Source organism: Corvus brachyrhynchos, unplaced genomic scaffold (genome assembly GCF_000691975.1).
Source record: "Corvus brachyrhynchos isolate BGI_N302 unplaced genomic scaffold, ASM69197v1 scaffold467, whole genome shotgun sequence".
Taxonomy (NCBI): domain Eukaryota; kingdom Metazoa; phylum Chordata; class Aves; order Passeriformes; family Corvidae; genus Corvus; species Corvus brachyrhynchos.
The window spans coordinates 526,597-549,829 of NW_008239309.1; the positions used below are offsets into that span (position 1 = coordinate 526,597).

Below are 23,233 nucleotides of genomic sequence, written 5' to 3' on the forward strand. Positions count from 1 at the left end.
GAGGAAGGCTTTTTGAAATGTGTGAGAGAAAACTTGACAAAAGGTATATATAGCATGCTGAGCAAATACTCTACTAAATACCTAAACCCTGAAATATTTCCAGAATTTCTGCACTCCATTTTACAGAATGCACATTTTGTTTATGTTACATTCATCAGTCTTTCAGCATTGTGGTTGAGGGGAGGCAGGATCATAAGTGAGAGCTTCAAGCTGATCCTTACTTAAGTATGTTACATAAACAGCAGTTTAAAGTAACACTAGGTTGGTCTTTAGTTAACTGTTTTACGTGTCACAGATCAAAGAACAGGGCTGTCCGTATATTTGACACACAAAGATCCATTTCTATTTTATAGGCTATATCCTCATCAGGGACAAATTAGCATAGACTCTGATTGTACTGGTACCTTTGGGTTTAGCTGTGGTATAGATACAAACCTACTTGTATGAGAATAAGAGAATACAACTCCAGTAGTTGTATTCTCTTCTGCCTGCACATGCAGCTTTTTGTTTAGCATTTTCATCCCATGTCTAAGATTTGCATTTATCTTGTAGCCTTACCATCATGATAGAGTGCTACTCCAACTCATCTTTAACCTCTAAATATTTTCACTTACTGATTTTTTGATAAAGCTAGCACTCATCATGTATACTTTGGTTCTTTCTGGAACCAGAGAACTGTAGTACTCAAGACTTGCTAAAACCAAAACTTGTAGTTCCAATAGGATCCCTCCCCTCTTAAAACCCTTTTTTTTGCCTCCTATTTGCACAATTATTATTTTAAAAAGATTTATTCCAAACATTTGTGTTTTATTTTTTGGTCTCCTCTGGGATAGCATGTCCCAAGTTACTTTTTTCCTCGTAAGAGATTCTTCAGGTAATATTTTATTCAGATAAAATTAATTATTCCCTTTATACCAGGAGAGTGTTGCCATTTCAGAGGTGGTGCAAGAAAGTATAGCCCTTTATACAGTTGAAGGCCTTAATAAATTTGGAGTCCAGGACAATGGCATTCAGATTGCTGTAGAAATAAAGTGGAAAATGGGATGATGCTTTCTGATTTGTGGGGTTTTGAGATGTTTTTACTCTCCGGTGCTTTTTCTTCATTAACTGACCTTTTTATCTCATCTGATTGTTCCTATGTCTCACTGGTCTTCCTTATATTATTCTATTCTTGAATAAAAATCTTTTCTTCACAAATAACACAGTGTCATTTTCATCTACAGTCAGTCACTTACTAGGCTCCCAACATTTCTATTGTGCTTATACAGAAGGAAGGTACAAACAGCTTGCTTCTTCTCTTATAGCTCAACCTGTGGAAATAATTGCTCCTAGACAGTGTTGAGGTATTGAAGGACAATGTCCTTGAAGTTGGTGAGGGATGTCAGCCTAATATAACCTGATTGCTGGTTATGGTAATCTCTTCATTTTATCTTTGTACTGTTCTGACTGGACTTTATATTTGCCAAGATCTGGATCTTTCCTGCTCGTGACCCACCTGGCAATGCATCCCACAGAGAACCAGTATTTTGTGATTCACAAACCAATGTCCCATCATGCTTTTGCAAATGTTTCCTAACAGCCATGAAGCAAACTGTTGTGCATGACAATTTAACTGGAAAACTTTGCAATTACTTCTGTTCACTTGCAGCCAATATTGCTAAGGTTCATTAGCTTAATGGGCTGTTGTGTGCCTTTTTTTTCCTTCAACATCTCTAAAAAGTCCCTAGGACATTCTCCCCTAAATCAAAAGGGAAGAAAAGGAAGAATCAGAAAGTGGATGATTGCTTTGGGAGTTCAGACCCAGAAGCTTTTAGACAAAACACAATACATTATCTTATGGTAAAGTAGGTCTCAGATTCGAGGAGTATTTTAATAATGTGATGCCTTTGTGTGCTCTAGAGTCTCAAATTTTCATTTAAAAAGGAACTCTTGAGTTTTTCTTGTTGCCAATACAGTGTAGGCCAAGCACCCTCAGTGCAAAGAGGGTTTCCTGAATGCTTTCTCCCAGGTTTGAACAGCCTACAGTGAGCAAGCTCATTTAAAATCAGTATGGGTATATCCTCACTGTATGTCTGTTCTAGTATCACTTTGGTCTGTCTTTCATGTTCCTCCAAATAGTCTTGTATGGCAAGCTCCATAGTTTACTTTAAAAGAAACATTGGAAAAGCAAATTCTCCAGAAGCAGGAGGCACCTGAAGAAAGGCAGCTGTCAAGCACAGAAGATGTTTGATACTAATGGATAATGCTGACTGAAAATATTTGAGGAAACAGCTTGTTTGATGAGAAGAGGAAGATTCACAACTAACTGTTCATAGGAATAAAAAGAAAAAAGCCATGGATAAGTGTTGCAGAATGCTTATTTAAAATGTTACACTTTTGTGGTTTTTGAATAAGTTACATATTTTCAAGAAATCAGAGAAGGAACAGTGTAAACTTTTAAAAAATATCTTGGTGGTATGGAATTGTAATAGAAGGAACAGGAGTTTTTAAAAAGTTAGCATGCATGATAGAGCTTTTGAGGATTTACATATCCTGTCTTTTTGGTAGCAGTTTGAAGAGGGGGTTGTCCTTAACTCTGTACACATAATCAGTACTTCATTCCATTGTATCTCTTACACTTTAGTAGGTCTGTTACCTGAAGCTTCAGAATTAGAACCTCTCTGATGATCACATGATATCATTAAAGTGGATGGCTGATGTTGTTTGCTTTGTGAACCAATAAGGATTAAATCAAGTTTATTTGCAATTATGGCTTCAATCGTGCACAGCTTAAATTAAAAGACAGTTTATCTATGCCACTAGACATTACTCAAAGACTTGTAATCAGTCTACAGTAGTTTTTCACATCACGGCTGTAAAAATAACGTGTGTGTCTGTGTATATTTATGTTCTTCCAGCTGTAGATATATAACTATATATGTGTATGTGTATATATATATATATACACACACACATATACACACAGCTTTTTCCTGATACAGAATTAGGAACTGATAAGAAGTGATGCTCAAGTCTCTACTTTTTTATAGTTTCTGAAATACCTTTGTGTGTGTAATTTATATATTTAGCAGCCTCACAACCTGAAAGTAGTCCATGGAGAAACCTAACATATTCCCTACCTCTATACAGTATAAAATTTCAACCTTGTTACCTTTCTTGTGGATTCCTGATTTGTTGTACCCTTGTTAAATCATCTAGGTTTTAACTGGAAATTCTTTAGTATAGGATCTGTTTGTTATCTGACCTGTTACACAGGACCTTCTACAGTACCTTTTAAACTTTTGATATAGCCAGTTGATGTTATTGAATAATTAAAGCAACAGTATTGCACACATTTACATCAATTCAAATCAATTATGAAGTTAAATTTTCTGTTTATAGTTAAGCATTTTTTGTGGAAAAAAATTTCTAATGAACACCCAATATCTGTTTAGAATCTACCAGGGAAGAAGCTGTAATTGTACATGGTGCCCGTAATACAAGAGCTGGGAGAAAGATGAAAATTAGGAGAAATGAGAAAGGGGAAACTCAGCTGCATATTGCTGCTAGGAGAGGAGATGTGTCTTTGGTGAAGACTCTAATATCATCTGGAATTTGTGTCAATGAACAGGACTACGCAGGTTTGAAAATTACTCTCTTACAGGCTTGTTTTATGTTACAATTTTACATAATCTGTAGCACATATATGTTTATATAATTTGTGTCATTTTATTAAAATTATGGATTCTTGACTTAAAATTTTGAGGGGGAAAGAAGCTCATTGAGCAAATGCAAGCACACAGAATGAATACCTGGCTTTTTTGTCAGCATGGAGGTAATGCAGACTATTTCTCAGCATAGGCTTTAATAGGATCTTGCTACTCTGCTGAAGAGGACGTTTTCAGAGATGTGTACAGAAGTGAACTGGAAAGTTTGGTGGAGCTTATGCACAACAGTGTATGCATGTGTGAAGCACATTCAGACAGGTCTTTTTTCCCTAGGAAGTAAGACAAAAACCAGATGACAAGATTATGTTTTCTTTTTTCCTACCTAAGTGTATAACACGTTTCTGTTTTCATAGTCTCAAAATGGATAGTGTTTTATTCTAGATGCCTGACAGACTTGATATTATAAAATGCTACTGGTATTAGAAATCAGGCTATTAATATTGTGCTTCTGAGTTTTTAGTTTTTCTACTCCAATGTTTTGTTTCTTTTATTATTTTTAGTACTGCAGTAGAAAAGAAAGCAGTGTTTTTCTACTTAATACTGGACAAGTTTTTCTCTGAAGTAAACTGAATTACACACAAAATAGTTTACCTTGGCATGTCAAGATTATTATTTGTATGACTTATCTTAAATGCAGCAAAATGTAGAGTTACTAATTAGTGACCTTTGAGATCTTTCCAAATCAGATGCATACTGTATGTGTCATCTTTCTTTAATTAGGTTGGACAGCAATTCATGAAGCCTCCAACAGAGGATTTACTGATGTGATCTTAGAATTACTGAAAGCAGGTGCTGATGTTAACAGCAGAAGTCTCTGTGGTGTTTTACCAATACACGATGCTGTTTCTGGCAATTATTTGGAGGTATATTTTTCTTCTACATGAGATGTCCTGACACCAGTTTCCAACAGAGAATCAGCAAAGCAAAATCCCTATTTCATTAAAGTTACTAACACAATTTTAGTGTAGATTTGCATTTAGGAAATAAACCAGTATTCTTTAAAGTGATCAAAATCAGAGAAAAATATTCTTCAATAGTGACAGTTGAAATTGTACAGTTAGTTGACTTTTTTAGTACAGCAGACAAATCATAAAAATTCAGAAACTTCCTGTGGTTCTTTCCCAGTTTCGGGCTTCTTAAAAACAGTGTTAAAGTTGAACATTCTCAGTTTCATTGATTAGTTCAGTGCTCCTGCAGATGGGAGTGATGCACTTCACACTTAAGAGAGAAGCAATATTACACTTTATTGATATAAAGCAGTGAGTTATCAAAGTTCACTGATAAATGTGACAGTTGTGTAACACAATTCTATTATTTACTGCATAGAGAACAGGGTCCAAACTGTAAGGAGGACCCTCCTGTTGGCTCATGATGTTCAGAAGGGACCCCCTTGCTTTCTAAACTCCTTCTCAGATGGCTGGATCCAGACTTAGTCCCAGGCTTAGTCAGCAGTTTATGTCTAAAGGTCTATATGTGCACAATCAGTCCTTTCTATCACTTAGCTAAGATTTCAAAGTTCAGCATCAATTATGGAGAATCTCTTGTGGCAAGGAATTTCTCAGCCTCGAGGAGTAACACTTGAGAGGTGTCCCTGTTCAAGTGGGGGTCCTGGTGTGCAGCCCATTGCTGTGTGAGAGAGCTCAAGGGGCCCTGGGCTGTGCACTATTTTTGAAGTAAGATGATTGACTTACGGTCATATTTACATACCAGTAAGATGCCTGGGTCACTTTTCCAGACAGTGCTCTAGGTCCCCCAAAGTCTGGAGTAAACTGGATGCAGCTATCACAGCTGCCCCTGGTGGTTGTGGCTTAAGCAGGAGAGGAGTGTAGCACATAGTCATAAAGCCCCCTGCTCTGGATGGGACATTTTTTCACTAGGTCAGCTTTCCCTAAGCCCTGTCCTACCTGACTTTGGACATTTCTTGGGACGGGGTATCCACAACTTCTTTGGGCAATCTGTTTCAGTGTCCCCCTACCTTCATTGTAAAAAAATTCTTTTTGTGAAGAAAAGATCCTGGGCCTGTTGTTTAAAAATCAACAATTTTTTATTAACTGGTCCCTTCCAACCCAAACCATTCTGTGGTTCTAGAAAACAGACTATTTCAGTTAGAAAGGACCTACAGTGATCATCTAGGCCAACTGCCTGATTGCTTTGGGGCCAACCAGAAGTTAAATCATGTTAACATTGTCCAAATGCTCCTTAAGCATTGACAGGCTTGGGACACTGACCACCTCTCTCCTCTAGCACAGCTTAGACCCATTCCCACTCATTTATCACTGGATCCCAGGGAGAAGAGGTGAGCATCACCCTCCCCCCTTCCAGTGCTCAGGAAGCTGTAGAGAGCAATGAGGTCACCCCTCAGCCTCCTTTTCTCCAAACTAGACAAGCCCAAAGTCCGTAGTGGCTCCTCACAGGACACGTCTCCCAGCACTCTCATGAGCTTTGTTGTCCTCCTCTGGGCACATTCAAGGACCTTCACAATCTTCTTAACTTGTGGTGCCCAGCACTGCACAAAAATAAATAAAATGTTCTTTTGGCAGAGTGAGTTCTGGGGAACAGAAGTGTAAAGGTGACGCCAGATTGGCTTAAATATACTTCTTCTGTTTCTGTCAGGACAATTCACGTTTCATCACATTTATCTTTTTCTATGAGCCAGGGTAAAACAAAGGGGATGATTTCACAGGCCTGGAGCCAAACTATCAGTAGGGTTCTTGCAAAGATGTAATTGTATTATTCAATATTTTGGGGGAAAAACAACAGAGAACATCCTGAATGTCAAGTCATCATTCTCCTTCTGATATATTTTCCTCCTTAACTGCACTCTGAGTGTAAGAAATAAGAAGAAATGCTAAAGTTGAGAACTCATACATATGAAAATTCTTTTACCATCCAAGTTCTGACCTCATCAGTGCTTTCATATGATCTGAATTTAAGGTGTAGATGATTCCACTAGTGCCACTAATCTAATTTCCACATTTTGCAATTAAGCAAACTTGCAAGTGTTTTGTAATTAGGAAAAAAATTATCAGTTCATGAAACCAAAACCAATATTAAGGAAAGAAATGCACTTCTTTTCTGCACTTTGGTCTTAATGTAATTGACCAGCTCCCTTTAATTTAGATACATGGTGTTTTGTGATTGTTCTGTATGACCATGAAACCATAAAAAACCCATAAAAATTAAAGGTTTAATGAAAATTTGTGAATTATTTGTGTATTTTAATGGAAAAATGTAAGAAATGTAAGATAGAAATCTGTGTTGATAATAGCCAATTATTTGTTTTATTTGGATTCCAAGTGTAACAGTTGTAGAGTATCTTATTTGAATTTGGATTATTTGTGATGTGTGTTAGATATAACACATATAGTTGTATTATAAGTCCACAACAAGAATTACCACTGTACAAATAACAAAAATGTGTAATAGGCAGTCAGGATTCTGCTGCAGCATGGAGCGAATCCCAATGAGAGGGATGGTTCAGGAGAAAGTGCTTTGAATCAAGCTTGTGATGAAGAAATGAAAGATCTGCTGAAGTCGTATGGTGCTACAGACTCTGTACTTCCTGTTCAAAATATTGAAGTTACTGGTATGTTAGTTTTAAAATATAAATCGTAGGATTACCCTGTAGTTGTAAGGAAAAATCATACATTCAAATATTATGGCACTGATATTTTTAATTCTATTAACTATTGAATGATATTTACTTTTTTATTTATTTACAGAAAATAGGATGTGTGAATGGGTTTTGGTTTTTTCTGAGAGAATGAGGTATAAGAACGTATTTGCATCTTCAGATTTTTGTTATTATCCATATTTCCCTTCACAGGAAGGGAAATGAGTAGTTTTGAAAGTGGTACCTTTCATTTCTTTATGCTACCTAAATTTGATCTCACTTGCATATACAAGATACTTTTCATTATTTGGTCTGCTGTTGCATCTTTGTAACCTATATTAGTTAATCCAGCCTATGATGCTCCTGCAAATTAATTTAAATTTTTTTTTATTTTTTCTTAATTATGGAGAGGGGAAATCAAAACATCATTGTTACGACTACTATAAAAATGATTATGCAGCTTTGGAGCCACAACATGAGAAATACAGTGTGGTAAGTATAGGTAACAGAGTTTTGTTAAACTGCTTTGTAGCATACTACTGCATAGTGACATTTGCTGACTGAAAAATATAAAAATACAAGTTAAATAATCCATTAAAATGCATGTAAAAACAGCATCATGCAGAGAGTTGTAGTAGACAAGTTATGGTTTATGTATATAAGTATGCTAATTATCACCTCTCTCTGTTCATGATTCCTTTTAAATTTAAATTTATTGTGCAAAAAGTTGTCAATATTGACACGCATTTCTTACTGCTTACATGAATAGAAAAAAGGTCATGAGTTCTGAGGCTTTCCATTACATTTCCAGAATGGTTCTTTTTTAAACAGTAATGAATTGTCATGATGATGATGAAGATATTTAGATAATGTTTATCTTAACATAAAACAACAAGGAAGATTTTTGCACAAGTTGTTAGGAGAGCTCTTGCTAATGTCTGTAAGCTATGTCTGCATTGTCTAGATGATGCTGTCATGGTGAAATTCATTGTCTAATCTTTGCTGTGTTCTCAGAGGTTTCTGGAGGACTCTGAGCATGGACTAGTTTGAATGCCACAGCAAAACCAGACTGTGACAGGCCATTGCAGAGCATGTCCTTGGCACTATATACCTCTGTCCTACCAGCACCCCATTGCCTTTACACAGTAATTCCCAACCTGGAATGACTTGAGTCCACCAATACTTAAACTGCAGGCCATGTATCTTGGCCTGTTTTGTATGGTGCGCTTGGCTCTACTTCTTATGGTAATTTCTGTGTTTATTAACAGGAGTCTGTTGCTGCCATACAAGATACAGAAAAGAAGCAGGAAGAACTGTTGCTGTTTGAATTGAGAACTTCCAAAGATGCAGGTAGACATAAATTGAAGTGTTTCACCTATTTTTAGTGGGTAAATATCTTTGGCAATATAATTGTTTTTAAAATGTGCTTGCACATAATATATTTTAATATCTCCTCTGGAAAATACAGCTTCAGAGAATAAGATTTTAATAACACTTCTCAGGTATGGGCACTTCATGAAGTACTTCAGTTGCACAGGAATGAATATTATAACAGAAAAGGTAGGCATGCCACTTGGAGGCATGTCTCATGTCAACATAATTATATAAAAAGGGATCATTAGATAAGAATGCATACTTTTGGCAGCATTATTCAGTTACATGAATGCCTGCTTGATCAAGAACGGCTATGTCTGGATGTAAAGTAGCAGGTGCAGCATTTTCATTCTAGTGTGGCTAGACTTCCAAGAGTCTGAAATAATTTATGAGAGGAAGAAAGAGAATTCTTTACGGCAGACACTGTGAGTGATGGACAGTTTCAGAAATGCTGATGCCCAGAGATGTAATTTGTCTTAGGCTATCAAATCTCAGCTCAGATTAATCTCAAGAATTTACTAAGCAACAGTGACTTCCTAGACGATCATGATGCTGCTGCTGTGTAGCTGTTGGAGTCTATTGTGTCCGTGTTATGACACTTCAAGAGGCATAGCTTGCTGCCGGAATGCCTTTGACCAAGGTCTCTCTCCCCAGGTGCCCTTGCTCATCTAGGCAGGGCTGTTTAACTGGAGCATCTCATACTCATGAAACAGTTTTGCTTCCTGACAGAAAGAAACTGTTTGGTTTTAAATTTATGTTCCTAAATACAAGCTGGAGCTTTCAAATTATATTTACGAGTAAATTTACACCTTTAAAAGTAAATGTGAAATTTGGAATTATGCAGGTTGATAGCTTCCAACTCAAATTTATGGTATATGGACTGGTTATTAAAATAGGTGTTTTCTTGAAAAATGTTTGACAAATAGGTAGATGATACAATAGACAGAAGCCTGTGCAGAGAGATCAGCGCAATTCCATAAATAAGCAAAAAGAACTACCAGACTTCTCCTTTTCGGGGGTAATCAGACTTCTCTTGTTCAGGGGTATGATAGGAATGAATGTGCTGATCTGTTACCACTACTGACAAAAGCATTAGTAATATAGCACCTCTTAAACTTAAGTCGTAGTCATTACTATTGATGAGGCACAAGACTGAACAAGAACATGGAAGTACATTGACAAACTTAAAACATAGAGTAATATCTCAAGGTATTTCCATGAAGTGGAACCTACTATAAGTAACAGATTCAAATTTTCTATTAACCTGCCTTAATAAAAACAATATTCACATATTACTATGTAGGCAAATACTGGTAGGTACTGTGAAAAAGGTTTGGGGAAACATTTTATAAATTCCAATTCAGTCCTGTAATTTCTCATTTTTCCTGATTATGTAAAGCTTGCATTGACTTTTAGAATCTCAGGAATTAGATTAAAATTTTAGCTAATTATCCCAGTGGTATCCACTGGATGTGACTTCTAGCCCTCATGTTATATGTCTAAGAGATAGGGTGTATAAAGAAGAATTTATAATTGCTCTTCTTATTTTAGAAAAATATAACTAACAAAAAGAGACAATTTATCTTTTAACTATATAATATTAGTTAGAAATGATGTAAAACTGGGATAGATATGCTTTTATACCATTGTGTGTAACTTGAAACAATCTTGTAATACTTCAGATGGAAGTTTTAGGCACCTGTTAAGATTGTGTAACTTCTGCAGGTAGCTTCAGTATAATTGTCATGTTATGTAGCTACTTGCAACACAAAGAGCTTGAAAATACTCAGTGCTTATCGTCCATAGGGTAGTTCTTTAATTTATTCTTCTTTCTCTTACCAATTTCCTTAACAAGGTACTTGCACTTCAAATCTTCCAGTACTTCAGCTATTTTTTTAAGTTAAACTTGTATTTAACTCTTTCTATAAGTATTTCATTAAAAGTACTCCAATTGTAAGGAGCTACCAGTATGCATTACAGTATAAGGTACTGCTCTAAAAGTGTCTTCATACTTCAGCTGTGTATTTGAAAATGCTATTAATGTAATTATTTTCTACTGTTTATTGCCATCATCATTTTGATTATTTCAAAATACTAAACAGATTTGTATATGCAAAGCCTGTCTCAGATACAACATACTTTGAATGAAATACTTGCAAACCAGAAAACAGAGAGGGATACCCTTGCTAAAAAATACAGGTAAGTAGAATACAAGTATTTTATTCAAAGAAAGCTATTCTTTGTAGTAGTAGTTGTTAAGAGATCAGCATATAGTGGCATGAAAGTAAATATATGTGGTTGTCATTCAGATTTTTTGGAAGCATGATCGGTATCGGCTTCAGTTACCTCTATTACATAAAGGAAGATCTTCAAGATCTAGCTAATGCATGCTTATCAGTTGCTCTGCTCACAGTGAGCATTGAAAATAGGTAGGGAACAATACAAAAGGTGTGGAAAAATACAAAATCACAGAATATGCTGAGTTGGAAGTGACCCACAAGGATCATCGAGTCCAACTGCTACCCTGCACAGCACCAACCCCAAGAATCACACTATGTGCCTGAGAGCATTGTCCAAACACTTCTTGAACTCTGTCAGGCTGTTACTGGTGACACTTCTCTAGAGAGCCTGTTCCAGTGCCCAGCCACTCCCTATGTGAAGAACCTTTTCCTTATATCCAACCTAAACCTCCCTTGACACAACTTCAGGCCTTTCCCTCATGTCCTGTCAGTGGTCACCACAGAGAATAGATCAAAGTCTGTCCCTCCCCTTCCCTTCATGAGGATGTTGAAGACTGCAGTAAGGTCTCCCCTCAGTGTCCTCCAGGCTGAACAGAGCAAGTGACCTCAGCTGCTCCTCATATGGCTTCTCTTCAAGGCCCTTCACCATCTGTGTGGCCCTCCTTTGGACACTCTCTAGTACTGTCCTTCTTATACTGTGGCACCCAAAACTGCCCCCAGCACTGGAGGTGAGGCTACCCCAGTGCAGAGCAGAGCGGGACAATCCCCTCCCTTGCCCGGCTGGTGATGCTGTGCCTGATGCCCCCAGGGCACAGGTGGCCCTCCTGGCTGCCACGCACTGCTGACTTATGTTCAGGACCAAGACCCCCAGGTCCCTTTCCATGGTGCTGCTCTCCATCATCTCATTCCCCAGTCTGTCCATACATCCAGGGTTGCCCCTGTGCAGAAGTGTCTGAAGTGCAGAATCCGTCACTTTTCCTTATCGAACTTCACATGGCTGGTGATTGCCCAGTCCCCTGATTTGTTGAGGTCTCTCTGTGGGGTCTCCCTGCCCTCAAGGGAGTCAACAACTCCTCCCTGTTTTTTATTGTCTGCAAACTTGCCTAGTATCCCTTCCAGTCCTCCATCCAAGTCATCAATGAAGATGTTGAAGAATACAGAGCCTAAGATGGAGCCCTGTGGAATCCCACCAGTGACAGGCCACCAGCCTGATGTCACCCCATTCACTGTAACCCTTTGTGCTTGACCTGTGCGGCAGCTGCTCACCCATCACATGATGTGTTTATCCAGCTGTGTGCTGGACATTTTGTCCAGAAGGCTCCTGTGAGAGACAGTATCAAAAGCTTTACTGAAATCCAAATAGATTACATCACCTGGCTTTGCTTGATAACTGGGTGGGTTTCCTTGTTGTAAAAATAGATCAGGTTTGATAAGCAGGACTTTCCCCCCATGGAGCCATGATACCTAAGCAGAAATTAGGAAATGGAGGTATTGAGCAATTACATTCATTTTGCAGCATCATGGAGGAGAGTAGTAGCAACTCAAGACACTACTTGGAGTGTCCCTACCACTGGTTTGTTTCTTTAGCACTCCTAGATTTGGAGTGTTCAGCCAACAGCCACAAGAGCAATTTAGAGAAATGGTTTGAAGTGCTCTTTCAGACATTCATTTTTTTGTGAGAACAACTAAAACATGAGCTAGGATTGCTTATCTTAGTGTGAGCATGGACTGTGTGAATTATCAGCTTTATGATGCTGGGTCTCACAAGGCCTCATTTACTTCCTTCTGAGAAGGACTACCTCAAGGCTGGTCATGTGGCAAGTGCTCACCTAACAATGTAGTATCCTATTCAACAGGTGCTTCTTTCTAGGCCAGCTGATGAGGATGTTTCCATTCTGTTTGTGTGGGCAGGATTTGGTTGGTCATGAAAAACCAGTGTACAGCTTTCAGGTAGTCCCATGGCAAAATATAGAGGCTGGTTGAGCAAAGAGACTGAAATATTTCTGTCACAAGCCATTTGGCCAGTTATAAAATGTAAGATACACAGATTACATAGATAATTTAAAAAAACAAAACAAAAAAACGGATTTTATGAGGAGAGGAGTTAGGGTTCCAAATCATCCTTGTGAGCAAAACAGTGACTGAATTAAGAAACAAGGACAGTAAAATTAATAGCTACACAAACTTACCTGTTTTCTAATATTGAGAGTGAGATTGTGTTCCAGAGTGAAGTGATAAATATTTCTGGGTATTGCAGATACCCTGCAGCTAATGCAACAGCCATCCATCAATAGTAATGAGCTATATTACAAATCACATTATATTTCGTTTTTATTACTTACATGGGGAACATCTTATTTTTAATTATTGGCTCATAACTTTTGTCACACAAGCTATAGAAGATCAGGAGGCATCATCACATTTTCCGTCTTCCAGTTGTTCAGTCAGTTGGCTCAGGGAGAAGTACTACTAACATTGTTCCTTTTACCGTACTAAGATGTAGGTACTAGCATCTTCTGTACTAAGGTACTAAGATATATCTCCTACCTGAGAAAAATTAGCAAAAAAATAACTATCATATTTGTTAGCTACTTTGTAATTTTAGTCACACTGCCGTGTCTTCTGTACCTGTATAACAATAAAGCAATGAAAGTTCCCAGAGGAAAAACTTCTAGAAAAGTGTGTGAAGCCTCACTGGTCTGTGTTGAAGTCCATAGTTGTCATGGACTACTCAGTGATTGACTGTATGCTGATATATTGATAGTATCATGTATTCTAAGCACATGTGATACCAAGCAGTATCACAGTGCAGACAGCAACACTGTCAAGCTGTGTTTTTCTTGTCCTTGTTCTGAACCATCTTGTCTTAGTGTACCTTTGTCCTGATCCCCTCAACCATCTCTTTTGAGACTGGGATGGTGTTACCTGTGTGGCACTTCTGCAGTGGGTGGGCTGAAAAGCAAACCATACTGCAATTCCTTTTCCCACAGCTTATGTTACTTCTCTGTCTTCCCAAAATGGTGCCAGAGCAGTAGTGATACCACTTATCCCATGAGGGGGAATTAGGAGAAAAGAGTATTATGCTGAGGTGATGGCTCTTGTGCCAAAGAACGTGGGGTAAATAAAGAATTCCCTTCCAGCAGAAAGGAGGTAAAGTCCCCCAGGGAATGAGTCTCACAGGAAGGAGGCTCAGTCTGGGAGCAGGGTCTGATGAAGGGATGCGGCATTCCCAGATTACACAGGCAACGTCCTAAACTGTTCTGGCCTGTTTACTTAAAGGTCATGTGGCATTATTACAACTGTAGCTTTATGAAATCTTTTGTTTTGAAAACTTTTTGAAATCTTTTGTGTACACCACAAAAAATCCTTATAGTATCATCCTTCAGTAGCTTATCCTGAGTTCATTTTAAAAGGCTCCAAAGTAGACCTTTGAAGACATAGAATTCAATGCACTACTATGATTTGTGGTGATAAAAGAGCAGTTGGTGATAATACAGGCACAGTTTTGATTCTTTGAACTGAGGGTGGTATAGGAGTATATATCCTTAGAATTAAGGACTGGTATAAGCAAGGCTGTTTCTGAAGTTTTGATGATTAACATCCCAGTTCCATGGGACTCCCACTTGCATCTTAATTCTGCATCCTATTGTGGGATTCTGCAATTTGTTGTCCATAAACCTGGGGTTTGAACATTAAACTTCATACATGATTAAAATATTGTTCAGATTTTAAATGTTGGCAGAGTCCTTTGAAAAATGTTCTTTGTGGGTTACATCTATTAAAATGTTTTAATTTTGTATTTACAGTAACTCAAATGTCCTTATTTTTTATTTTCCATAGGGCTTCAGTGGAATCATTTAAAAAAGGTGCACTGAGAAAACAATTAGCTAACCTTGCTTTTAGGCAAAAGAGCCTGTTGACTGTTGCCCAAAACCAGGAAAAATTAGTGCAGAAAATACAAAATTACAGAAAAACAAAGCAAATGTTCAGTTCATCATCAGAGAAGCAAATCTCAAACTTAGTTATTTTTCATGGAAGTGATACAAGACAAAGTTTAACTGCTGATGAAATCATGTGTCCTAATGCAGTAACATTTAGTATGGGGCTTGGTGCCAACACACCTAATGGAAAGAGAGTAGAAGCACATGTCTCTCCAGAAAAAAGATTTTCAGCTCAGGAATGCATCCAGCAGCCACACATCTATTTGAATAAGACAGGAGCAGATGAAGAAGCACTTACAAGCAAAGGGGCTTCTGATCATGCTTTGGCATCTGAAAACAGGTTAAGAGAATATCCCTTTGACAACATGTCAAAGCTGACAAATGCTGCGGAAGTGATGACATTGCCTTCAGAACCTGCTATTTCCACTATTAAAACAAAGTGCTCAGAGCAAAAAGACATTGATTGTGTAGCAACTGTAGAACAAGGAAACAAGTATTTAAATCTCACTTCAATGACCAACACATTAAATACTGTAGAACCCCGAAGCACTGTTGTCAATGTCTGTCAGACAACCAGTGACTGCAAGCAGGTTCCTTCACATGAGGATCTACACAGATACATGAATAAGAAAGAAGCTTTCCAGCAGAAACAGACACAGCAAGTAATTTTGTTAGCATCTACAAAGAACTTCTCTAATACTTTGCAGCAAATGGCCTTTCAGAGTAATGAGAATTCATTTAATGCCAACCTGGTTCTTACTAGTCTTACCTCAAATACAGATTCTCCAGTAAATGTCAGTGAGAAGTCTTCACAGAGCTATAGCAATCAGGAATGGGAACAAAGCCAAGTGAGGTATGGACAGAGGACTAGGAAAAAGCATCAATTGATAGATCTGCTTGAATTGGGAAGGATAAAGCCAGGAGAAAATGTTTTAGAATTCAAACTGCAGGTAATTTTTGAGAAATAATATTAATATTAGTGGATAATGAAAATACCCACACACTAAAATGGGGAAACAGCAGTTCTAATGGTTTAGTCTGCATCTTCAGCACTTAACTAGTGAATATTTTTATTCATTGGTTATAGATAACTGTTCGTAAGTTTAAAAGGAAAATGCTAGGGATGAAGTCTTCTGTCAGTCCATAATTTTAAGACCCAAAATACTGCATAAGTAAAATTTGTGTTTAACTTTGGTTGACCGGTTTGCTAATATTTCTTATTGATAGAACCTGAGTGGAATCTTTCGCATTCTTGGAAACAACTGTCAAATCCTTCAAATAAAAAATGTGACATCAAAGATTTCATAGTGCTGTAATAGGCACAAATACATGCAAAAATACTTGCTTACATGCTTGCTGGTTCCATGAGCTTGCGGTATGGTATGAACCATATTTGAAAAAAAAGAAAAGCCTTTTTTATTAATACAAAAGCACGTCCCTGTCCCTCCAAATGCAGAGTAGATTTGCACAGCAACTGCCAGGGTCCTGGCTTAGTAGTGAGCATATGAGGGAATCATTGACTGAATTCCCAGATATGAGCTAGGGCTGTGGTTTTACACTGGCCAAATGCCAGGCACCCATGAAAGTCGTTCACTTGCCCTCTTCTGCCACAGCTTGGACAGAGAAGATAAAAATTTAATGAAGGCTTCATGAGTTGAGAGAAGGACCAGGAGAAAACACTCCAATGGCAAAACAGGCTCAACTTAGAAGTACAAAATGAATTTTATTACTAAAAAAATCAGAGGAGGATAATGAGAAGTAAAAACAAGCCCTTAAAACACCTTTTCTTTCCCCAGTCCCTTCCCTCCTTCCCACTGGCAGCCAAGGGAGACAGGGCGTGAGGGTTTTGGTCAGTTCATCACCCAGGATCTTCTTCCACTGCTCAGGGAGAGGAGTCCTTTCCCTGCTACCCCATGGGGTCCCTCCCACAGGAGACAGTTCTCTGTGAACCTCTCCATGTGGTTCCAATCTCACAAGCAGCAGTCCTGTCAAAACTACTGCAATGGGAATTCCTCCCATGGGCAAACAGTCCTCCCAAAACTGCTGTGGCATGGGTCACTCTTCCACGGGGTGCAGTTCTCCAAGTACCTGGAAGCAAGGGCCCCCTCTCTCCACTGGGTCTCCCACTGGATCACAGCCTCCTCCAGACATCCACCCACTCTGGCAGGGGCCCCTCCCCCATGGGCTGCAGGGGCCCAGCTACTGCACCATGGTCTGCACCATGGCCTGCAGAGGCACCTTGGCTCTGCCACCTGGAGCACCTACCCCCCTCCTTCTGCACTGACCTTGGTGTCACCATGTTGTTTCCCTCACATGTTCTCAACTCCTCCTCTTCTCTGGCTAGGAAAAAACTGTGTCCCACTTTGGTTTTTATTTCTTCTTAAATATGTTATCACAGAGGAGTTACCAATATCTCTAATTGGCCCAGCCTTGGCCAGCAGCATGTCCATCTTCAGAGCCATCAGGGATTGCCTCTGCTGGACACGGTGGAAACTTCAGCAGCTTCTCACAGAAGCCACCTCGGTAGCCCCCCTGCTACCAAAAACCAGGCCGTACAAAACCAACACAGCTAGGTAATTTCCAGGGCAGCATATTGATAAAAATATTAAAAGTTCTTTTCAACCAACTCACCAGTTTAGTTAATGTAGCAAGAGCTCCTTTTCCTACACCTATAATCTGCTCAGGAATGCTTTTCTGCTGAGAGCTGCCATTTCATGTGGTCGTGTTCTGGAACATAGAATAGTGTAGGTCAGAAGGCTGTACATTAGGCCATATGATAGGTATGGAGACATGCTTCTTTTTTTTAAAGGACATGTAATATTCCTTTGAACTGCAAGATGATTAAGTGGAAGGATGAAGAGTTCAGTATGTGTACTGTAATTTTTCAAGACAGTTGTCTGTGACACCAGCTTGATGCATGGGGATCCTAAGGAATTATAACCCTGTGCTGTAAATACTGGTGTTTGGCATGTAGAGAAGTCAGTGATCTTTACTAGGATGAAAATGACACTCATTTATGTCTTGTAAGACAGTGCTATAGAAATCAAAATTTAGAAGCCAGTGTCTGTTGCATTGCAAAGAGGAGATGATCAGTAAATTTCATTTCTTTATCATTATAGAGATGTACTTGGTAACAACATACAGCTGGTACATAGTCCTTACTTAAGGTTAGCTTTCTGCAGGCAAAATGCAATTGTTGAATGCTGTAGACCTAGGTTGTGAAACTGTGAACTCAGCTGAGTGCTCATTGAAATATTTGAGTTAATAGTTTTAATTTAAATTCTTAAAGCCACCTCAATCCAGTGGGTATGGTAGGAGATGGTTCAATATTTGCTAGTGTATCATTCTCTTTGGATTGTTTAACCTTATGAATGGTAAGTGACCTTACTAAGTTCTAACAGAGTTCATCAACAGCAAGTGGTTGCATTATTTAACTGTGTTTGTCCAACTGAGGCCAATATGACAAAATCACGACTTACTCAACTATAAATGACTATAACTTGTGCTTCTGGAGAGGTGTAAATGTTTGCAGAACTGGGCTGTATTAACATTATGAAAGAGGCATTAACAGTAAGTTCTTTTGTACTTAATTTTGCATAAGGTGGGGCTGTCAGGTTCCTCCTAAAACATGTAAGTGATATCCCCTGATATAAGTGAAATTTTTGTGCAAATGTTTCATGTTTGAATGGTTGCTGAAACTTCACTCTGACATACATGTACCTCCTGTTGCAGTTTCTTGTTGCACAGACTTGCCTTGTGTAAGTGCCTGAGTTCACTATTGCAAATGAATTCAAAGCCTTATGTATAAGAGGAACTAAGATACAAATACAGTTCTGACAAACATGCACAGGGAGATTTGTCCTCTGATTGGCTAAAGCATCTTGTTACGGTGGAATAAATCATCTTTTTTTACACAGTTTTTGATAGTGGCATTAGATTACTTAACCTTTTTTCAGAGAAAAACAGAATTAGCTGCAATTTTCAGCTATATTGTTCTTCGTAATTTTTCATGTTTCAAGGATTTTATTCCATATTTATTAATTTATGAATTGAAATTATTTCTTACTCATTTTTTAGGAATTTAGTTATAAAGCTACACTCTTAAAGAATGGCAAGATCAGAACCAGTAAGGGACAAATACTGCAGAATCCAGTTCAGTGGATTAAAGATATACTAGGAAGTGATATTTCTGTGACGTGGAAGTATGTGTGGAATAAGGTATGCCTGATTTGATTCCCAAAGTTCACAATAATGAATAGCTTTAACAAGATTCACTAGTCTAGATCTCCTTACTGTTCTTAAAGCAGAAGAGGGTGCAAGCCTAAATTTTAAATGTCTTCTAACTCATAATGAATGAACAGCAAAGAAAGAGCTACATAGCTGTAGCTGTACAGTGATGAACTAGTCATGAGTGTTGAAAGGATGTGGAATGCTCACACTGTAAACTAGCAGGGACTTGAAAGAGTAGCTTTAAAGATGCTACTCTTGATAGAAAAAGCTGAAAGATAGTTGGAATAAAAAGGAGCAAACTTATTGAAATACCAGGGTGTCATGCACGACTGTTGCAAAAACACTGGCAGAGTTTAAAGGGCTTTGCAGATGGGCTGTATTGTGCTTGTGTTTTTTTTCATTTAGAATTCAAATTAGCATATTTTCTCCTTGATCTTGACAGATGCAAATTAGACTTATAAGTGCATAAACTCAGTTTTATAAGAAAAGTAAAGTTTTTATGACTAGCAAAAAAACCCCTCCAAAAATACTAGTTAAAACAATCAGTTATCCATCTAGATTTCTTTGTACAGGTTACGTATCTTGGGACAGAATTGTCAAAATTTAGTGTTGATGAAGTATCAGATTCCAGTGACCTGGAGTTACCAACGCAGGAAGGAAAGCCTGTGGGTATGTACCACTTAAAATCTAATATTCTCCATGACCAAAAGCAGCAGAAAGTGATTTCTAAAGAACTTAAAGCCCCAAATTCCTGTATTGCTTTCTGATTTTTTTTCTGCAGTATATGGTTATCACAGATCTTGATCTTGAAATGTAAATAGTGCCAGAACTTGTACATGAAATCTAAAAATGTACACTTCTTCCATAAATTTGTTGTGTGAAGAGAATAGTTACTGATTAGTTGGTTGCTATGTAAAAGATTTGTATGTAACGCTTTATATTAAAATATTTACTATAAAGTGAAGTTTCTAGTAAGCTATTTTAATATTTTTTATTCTATTGCAATCTCAGATACACTAGCATAAACTTTAATCTCATACACATCTTCAAATCATACTGAATTACCTGTGTGGTGGAAAATCCCAGTATGCCCATGCAACGCTAATAATTAGGAGGATATTTTATTCTCTAAGAATAAATAGTGAAAAGAAACAAAGTGCATTGATATGACAAAATGACACTGAACAATTTGTTCAGACTTTAGAACTTCAGTCCAATTTTGATAAGCAGTGTGTTCTCAGGGAAACACAAGTCCCCTTGACAGCCAGTTGTACTTGGAGTCCATAAAGCTTTTAGGGCTTTTGGGATTGGTTCTGTTGATTTGGTGAGACGCTGCAATTCATGTGAACTGAGATACCAGGGTCGGTCTGTTGTTAACATACTGAAAGTAAATTAAAAGATAATAGTTCAAAAGAACTAACTTGATAGTCAAACTACCATGTTCTACTGGTATTTGCTTCTGGCTAAGAGCATCCAGATGATGAGTTTATTTTGCCTTGCCTCAGTAACTTCAGTTTGTACCAGGTGTAAGTGACTTAAGACGGGATTTAGTTCCCTAACTTTTTAATAGGCCTTTGAAAATTTCACTAGTTCTTCTGAATTATTTGTATTCTGAAAAATGTATGATAACCATTGTAACTTCTAGAACAGAGAAATCAATTTATTCAAAACCTACTCCTGACAAACAAAAATCAGCCTGAAGATCAGTAAGTGTTTTTCCCAAGTAGTCCAGGGTCATGTGGAAAAGAGTATTTAAGGAGGATTTTTTGCAACGTGTAATTTAAGATGACAATAACCACTGCCTAGCCATTAGTCTTAGGTGAGAAGTTGAGAGAGGGAAAGTCAAAGTGTTCCCAGTTTCAGTTCCGTTTCCGATACTACATGGATATGTAGGACATTAAACAGTACCTTAAATTGCTTTAGAAGAAGATTAACCTGTTGTTTTGTGAGTACAGTTCTGGCTGGTCATTGGGCAACCCTCAAATAGTTTCTAAGCACTCTGTTCCTGAGTTACCTTGTTCCAAGTACTCTTTCCAACAGGTACTTTGCCTGCAGCCAGCCTGTTCAAAAGCAGACAAAAGTTTGCTGGTATGGATATGAACTATTCTGTACTGCTTGCCTGGAGATATTCCCAGGCACTCTTTTATCTTCCTAATATGCTTAGAATCTGTGTGTATGATACAGTAGAATTTTTTTCTGCTTTTTAGAGAATGAAACTTCTTTTGTTCTTACTGTATTAAGGAATTAATTTTTTTTCTGTGCCTCCCAGAACATTGTTAAAAAAGAAGACTGGGGCCTTGAGCAATTTTGGAGGAGAATGCTATTACTTTAAATACTCCTCCCTCACTCTCCTTGTAGCTTCCCATACCTTGGTCCAGTGTTCATTGAGCTGCTGTATGAAGAGCATAGAGAAGTGGGAAGAAAATTATATATGTAGTGGCTGCGTCTAGCCATCTTGTAATAGAAAGAAGCAGCTACCAATGAACTTTTTGTACAGCCCAGTTTAGGAAGCATGTCCCAGGAACCTCTACAAATCAAAGCCACATGTCAAGATGAGAAGAGTTACTGTTCTGTGGAGGCCAACATAAGAAATTATCCAGTTTTTCAGCTTGGTTGAGACTAATAAGGTTTATAAAGCATCAGACTTCTAGCTACCTTAGGGGTGTTAGTACAAAAAACTTGAAGAGCCCATGAAGTAAAGCAGTCCCAGACCAATGCAGTTATTTAATAGAAGCATTAGAGATTGCAATATTGGAATTGGTCATCTAAATCCTAACTAAATTTCAGTGTATGTCCCTTATTTGAGTCTGAGTCTTTAGTCTCTTCTAGGATCATGCTAGCAGAAAGCAAGAATTACTGTATTTAAGCCTGAGTGAAAACTAAACATTAAGCAAATAAGCAGTATTTTTAGATTATCTGTATATAGAAGAACAGAAGAAACAGTTATTATATGGCTTAGAATTTCTCTGAACTTTCTGATACTTGTAATGATGACATACTGTTTTCTAAAAATGACCAAGAGTAACAAGGATTCAGAAGCAGATGTCGGCTGAAGAACAGATGTAAGTTGCAGATCAAATGTTGGAGTTAGATACTTCACATTGAAATTCCAGGAAAGTGGCTTAAAAGAAAAGCTTATTCAGTTGTTACAGTAAGTGTGATATGCACATTCATTTTGCAGATTGCTATTTCAGAAAGACAGTCTTTGGAAAACAGCATGACTAGTCCAATTCTTGTGCTGATGCAATCCGTTACTGCCTTTAATAACCATTAGCCACCTGTAAAGATTAAAACAGCTCGTGTTCACCTTTAGTTTGTGAAAGGTCCCAAAGCTGTATGGAAGAAGAGTGTTTTTAAGGGATTCCAAACAATTTATTAATGGCTGAACCATAAGCTGTTTTGGAAGGTTTATGCTAGTGTTATTTCATGTCTGGAGTATAAAATGATCAACTGAACTCTGTAGGAATGCTTGAAAGCAAGTAAGAAAGTTGTGCGATAATATGTGATATGGTATGTTTCTGTTTTCCATAAGGCAAGCAATGAAACGCATACATTTAGTAGGCTACTTTTCAACTGAGAGTTTTGTGGTGTCTATTGTAATTTTGCCAAGGAAGATACAGATTTAAAAAAAAGAAAGCCCCAATCATCTTACAGCAGCAACTGCTGGGCTGGTAAAGGAGCTAAGTCGAGTCTGCCCTTAAAAGTGTTAGCTGGTGTAAGGCTAAGTGAAAATACAGAGAAACGAATTAAGAAAAATAAAAAGCATAGCTCTCTGTGCATTGAATCCTCAGTGTTCAGTGATACTTTTTGTTCTTGAACAAAAGTATCTTTTCATGCTCTCAGGAAAGAATTTTATCACAAGGGACCCCAGCACTATCAGAGTCCTGGTAGTGGCTCCATTGCTCAGCCTTTTAGGAGCTTTGACCTGAGCAATATGCAGCCAAACACTCCATCCTTGCCACAAACACAAGTTGTGAGAGGTGTGTGCTGCAGGAGAAGCAGCTGTTGCCAGGGAATTTATGAGTAAGTGGTTTTTTAGCAGTCTAAAAAACCTAATGGTGGATGCAAGGGCTATGAAACAGATACGAAAGGAAAAAGGAAAGTAGGTGGCATGGAATTGATTTCTGT

At 37.9% G+C, this 23,233-nt stretch overlaps 1 protein-coding gene across 1 annotated transcript in view; it reads left to right on the plus strand.

Moving 5' to 3' along the window:
- Positions 1-23,233, plus strand: part of ANKRD31 (ankyrin repeat domain 31) — a 62,352-nt gene that overhangs the window by 27,023 nt on the left and 12,096 nt on the right. The window contains 9 exon segments of the mRNA XM_017740718.1: positions 3,435-3,620; positions 4,428-4,570; positions 7,134-7,293; positions 7,730-7,812; positions 8,589-8,670; positions 10,797-10,893; positions 14,775-15,825; positions 18,953-19,093; positions 19,678-19,774. Of these exon segments, the coding sequence (XP_017596207.1) occupies positions 3,435-3,620; positions 4,428-4,570; positions 7,134-7,293; positions 7,730-7,812; positions 8,589-8,670; positions 10,797-10,893; positions 14,775-15,825; positions 18,953-19,093; positions 19,678-19,774 (2,040 nt within the window).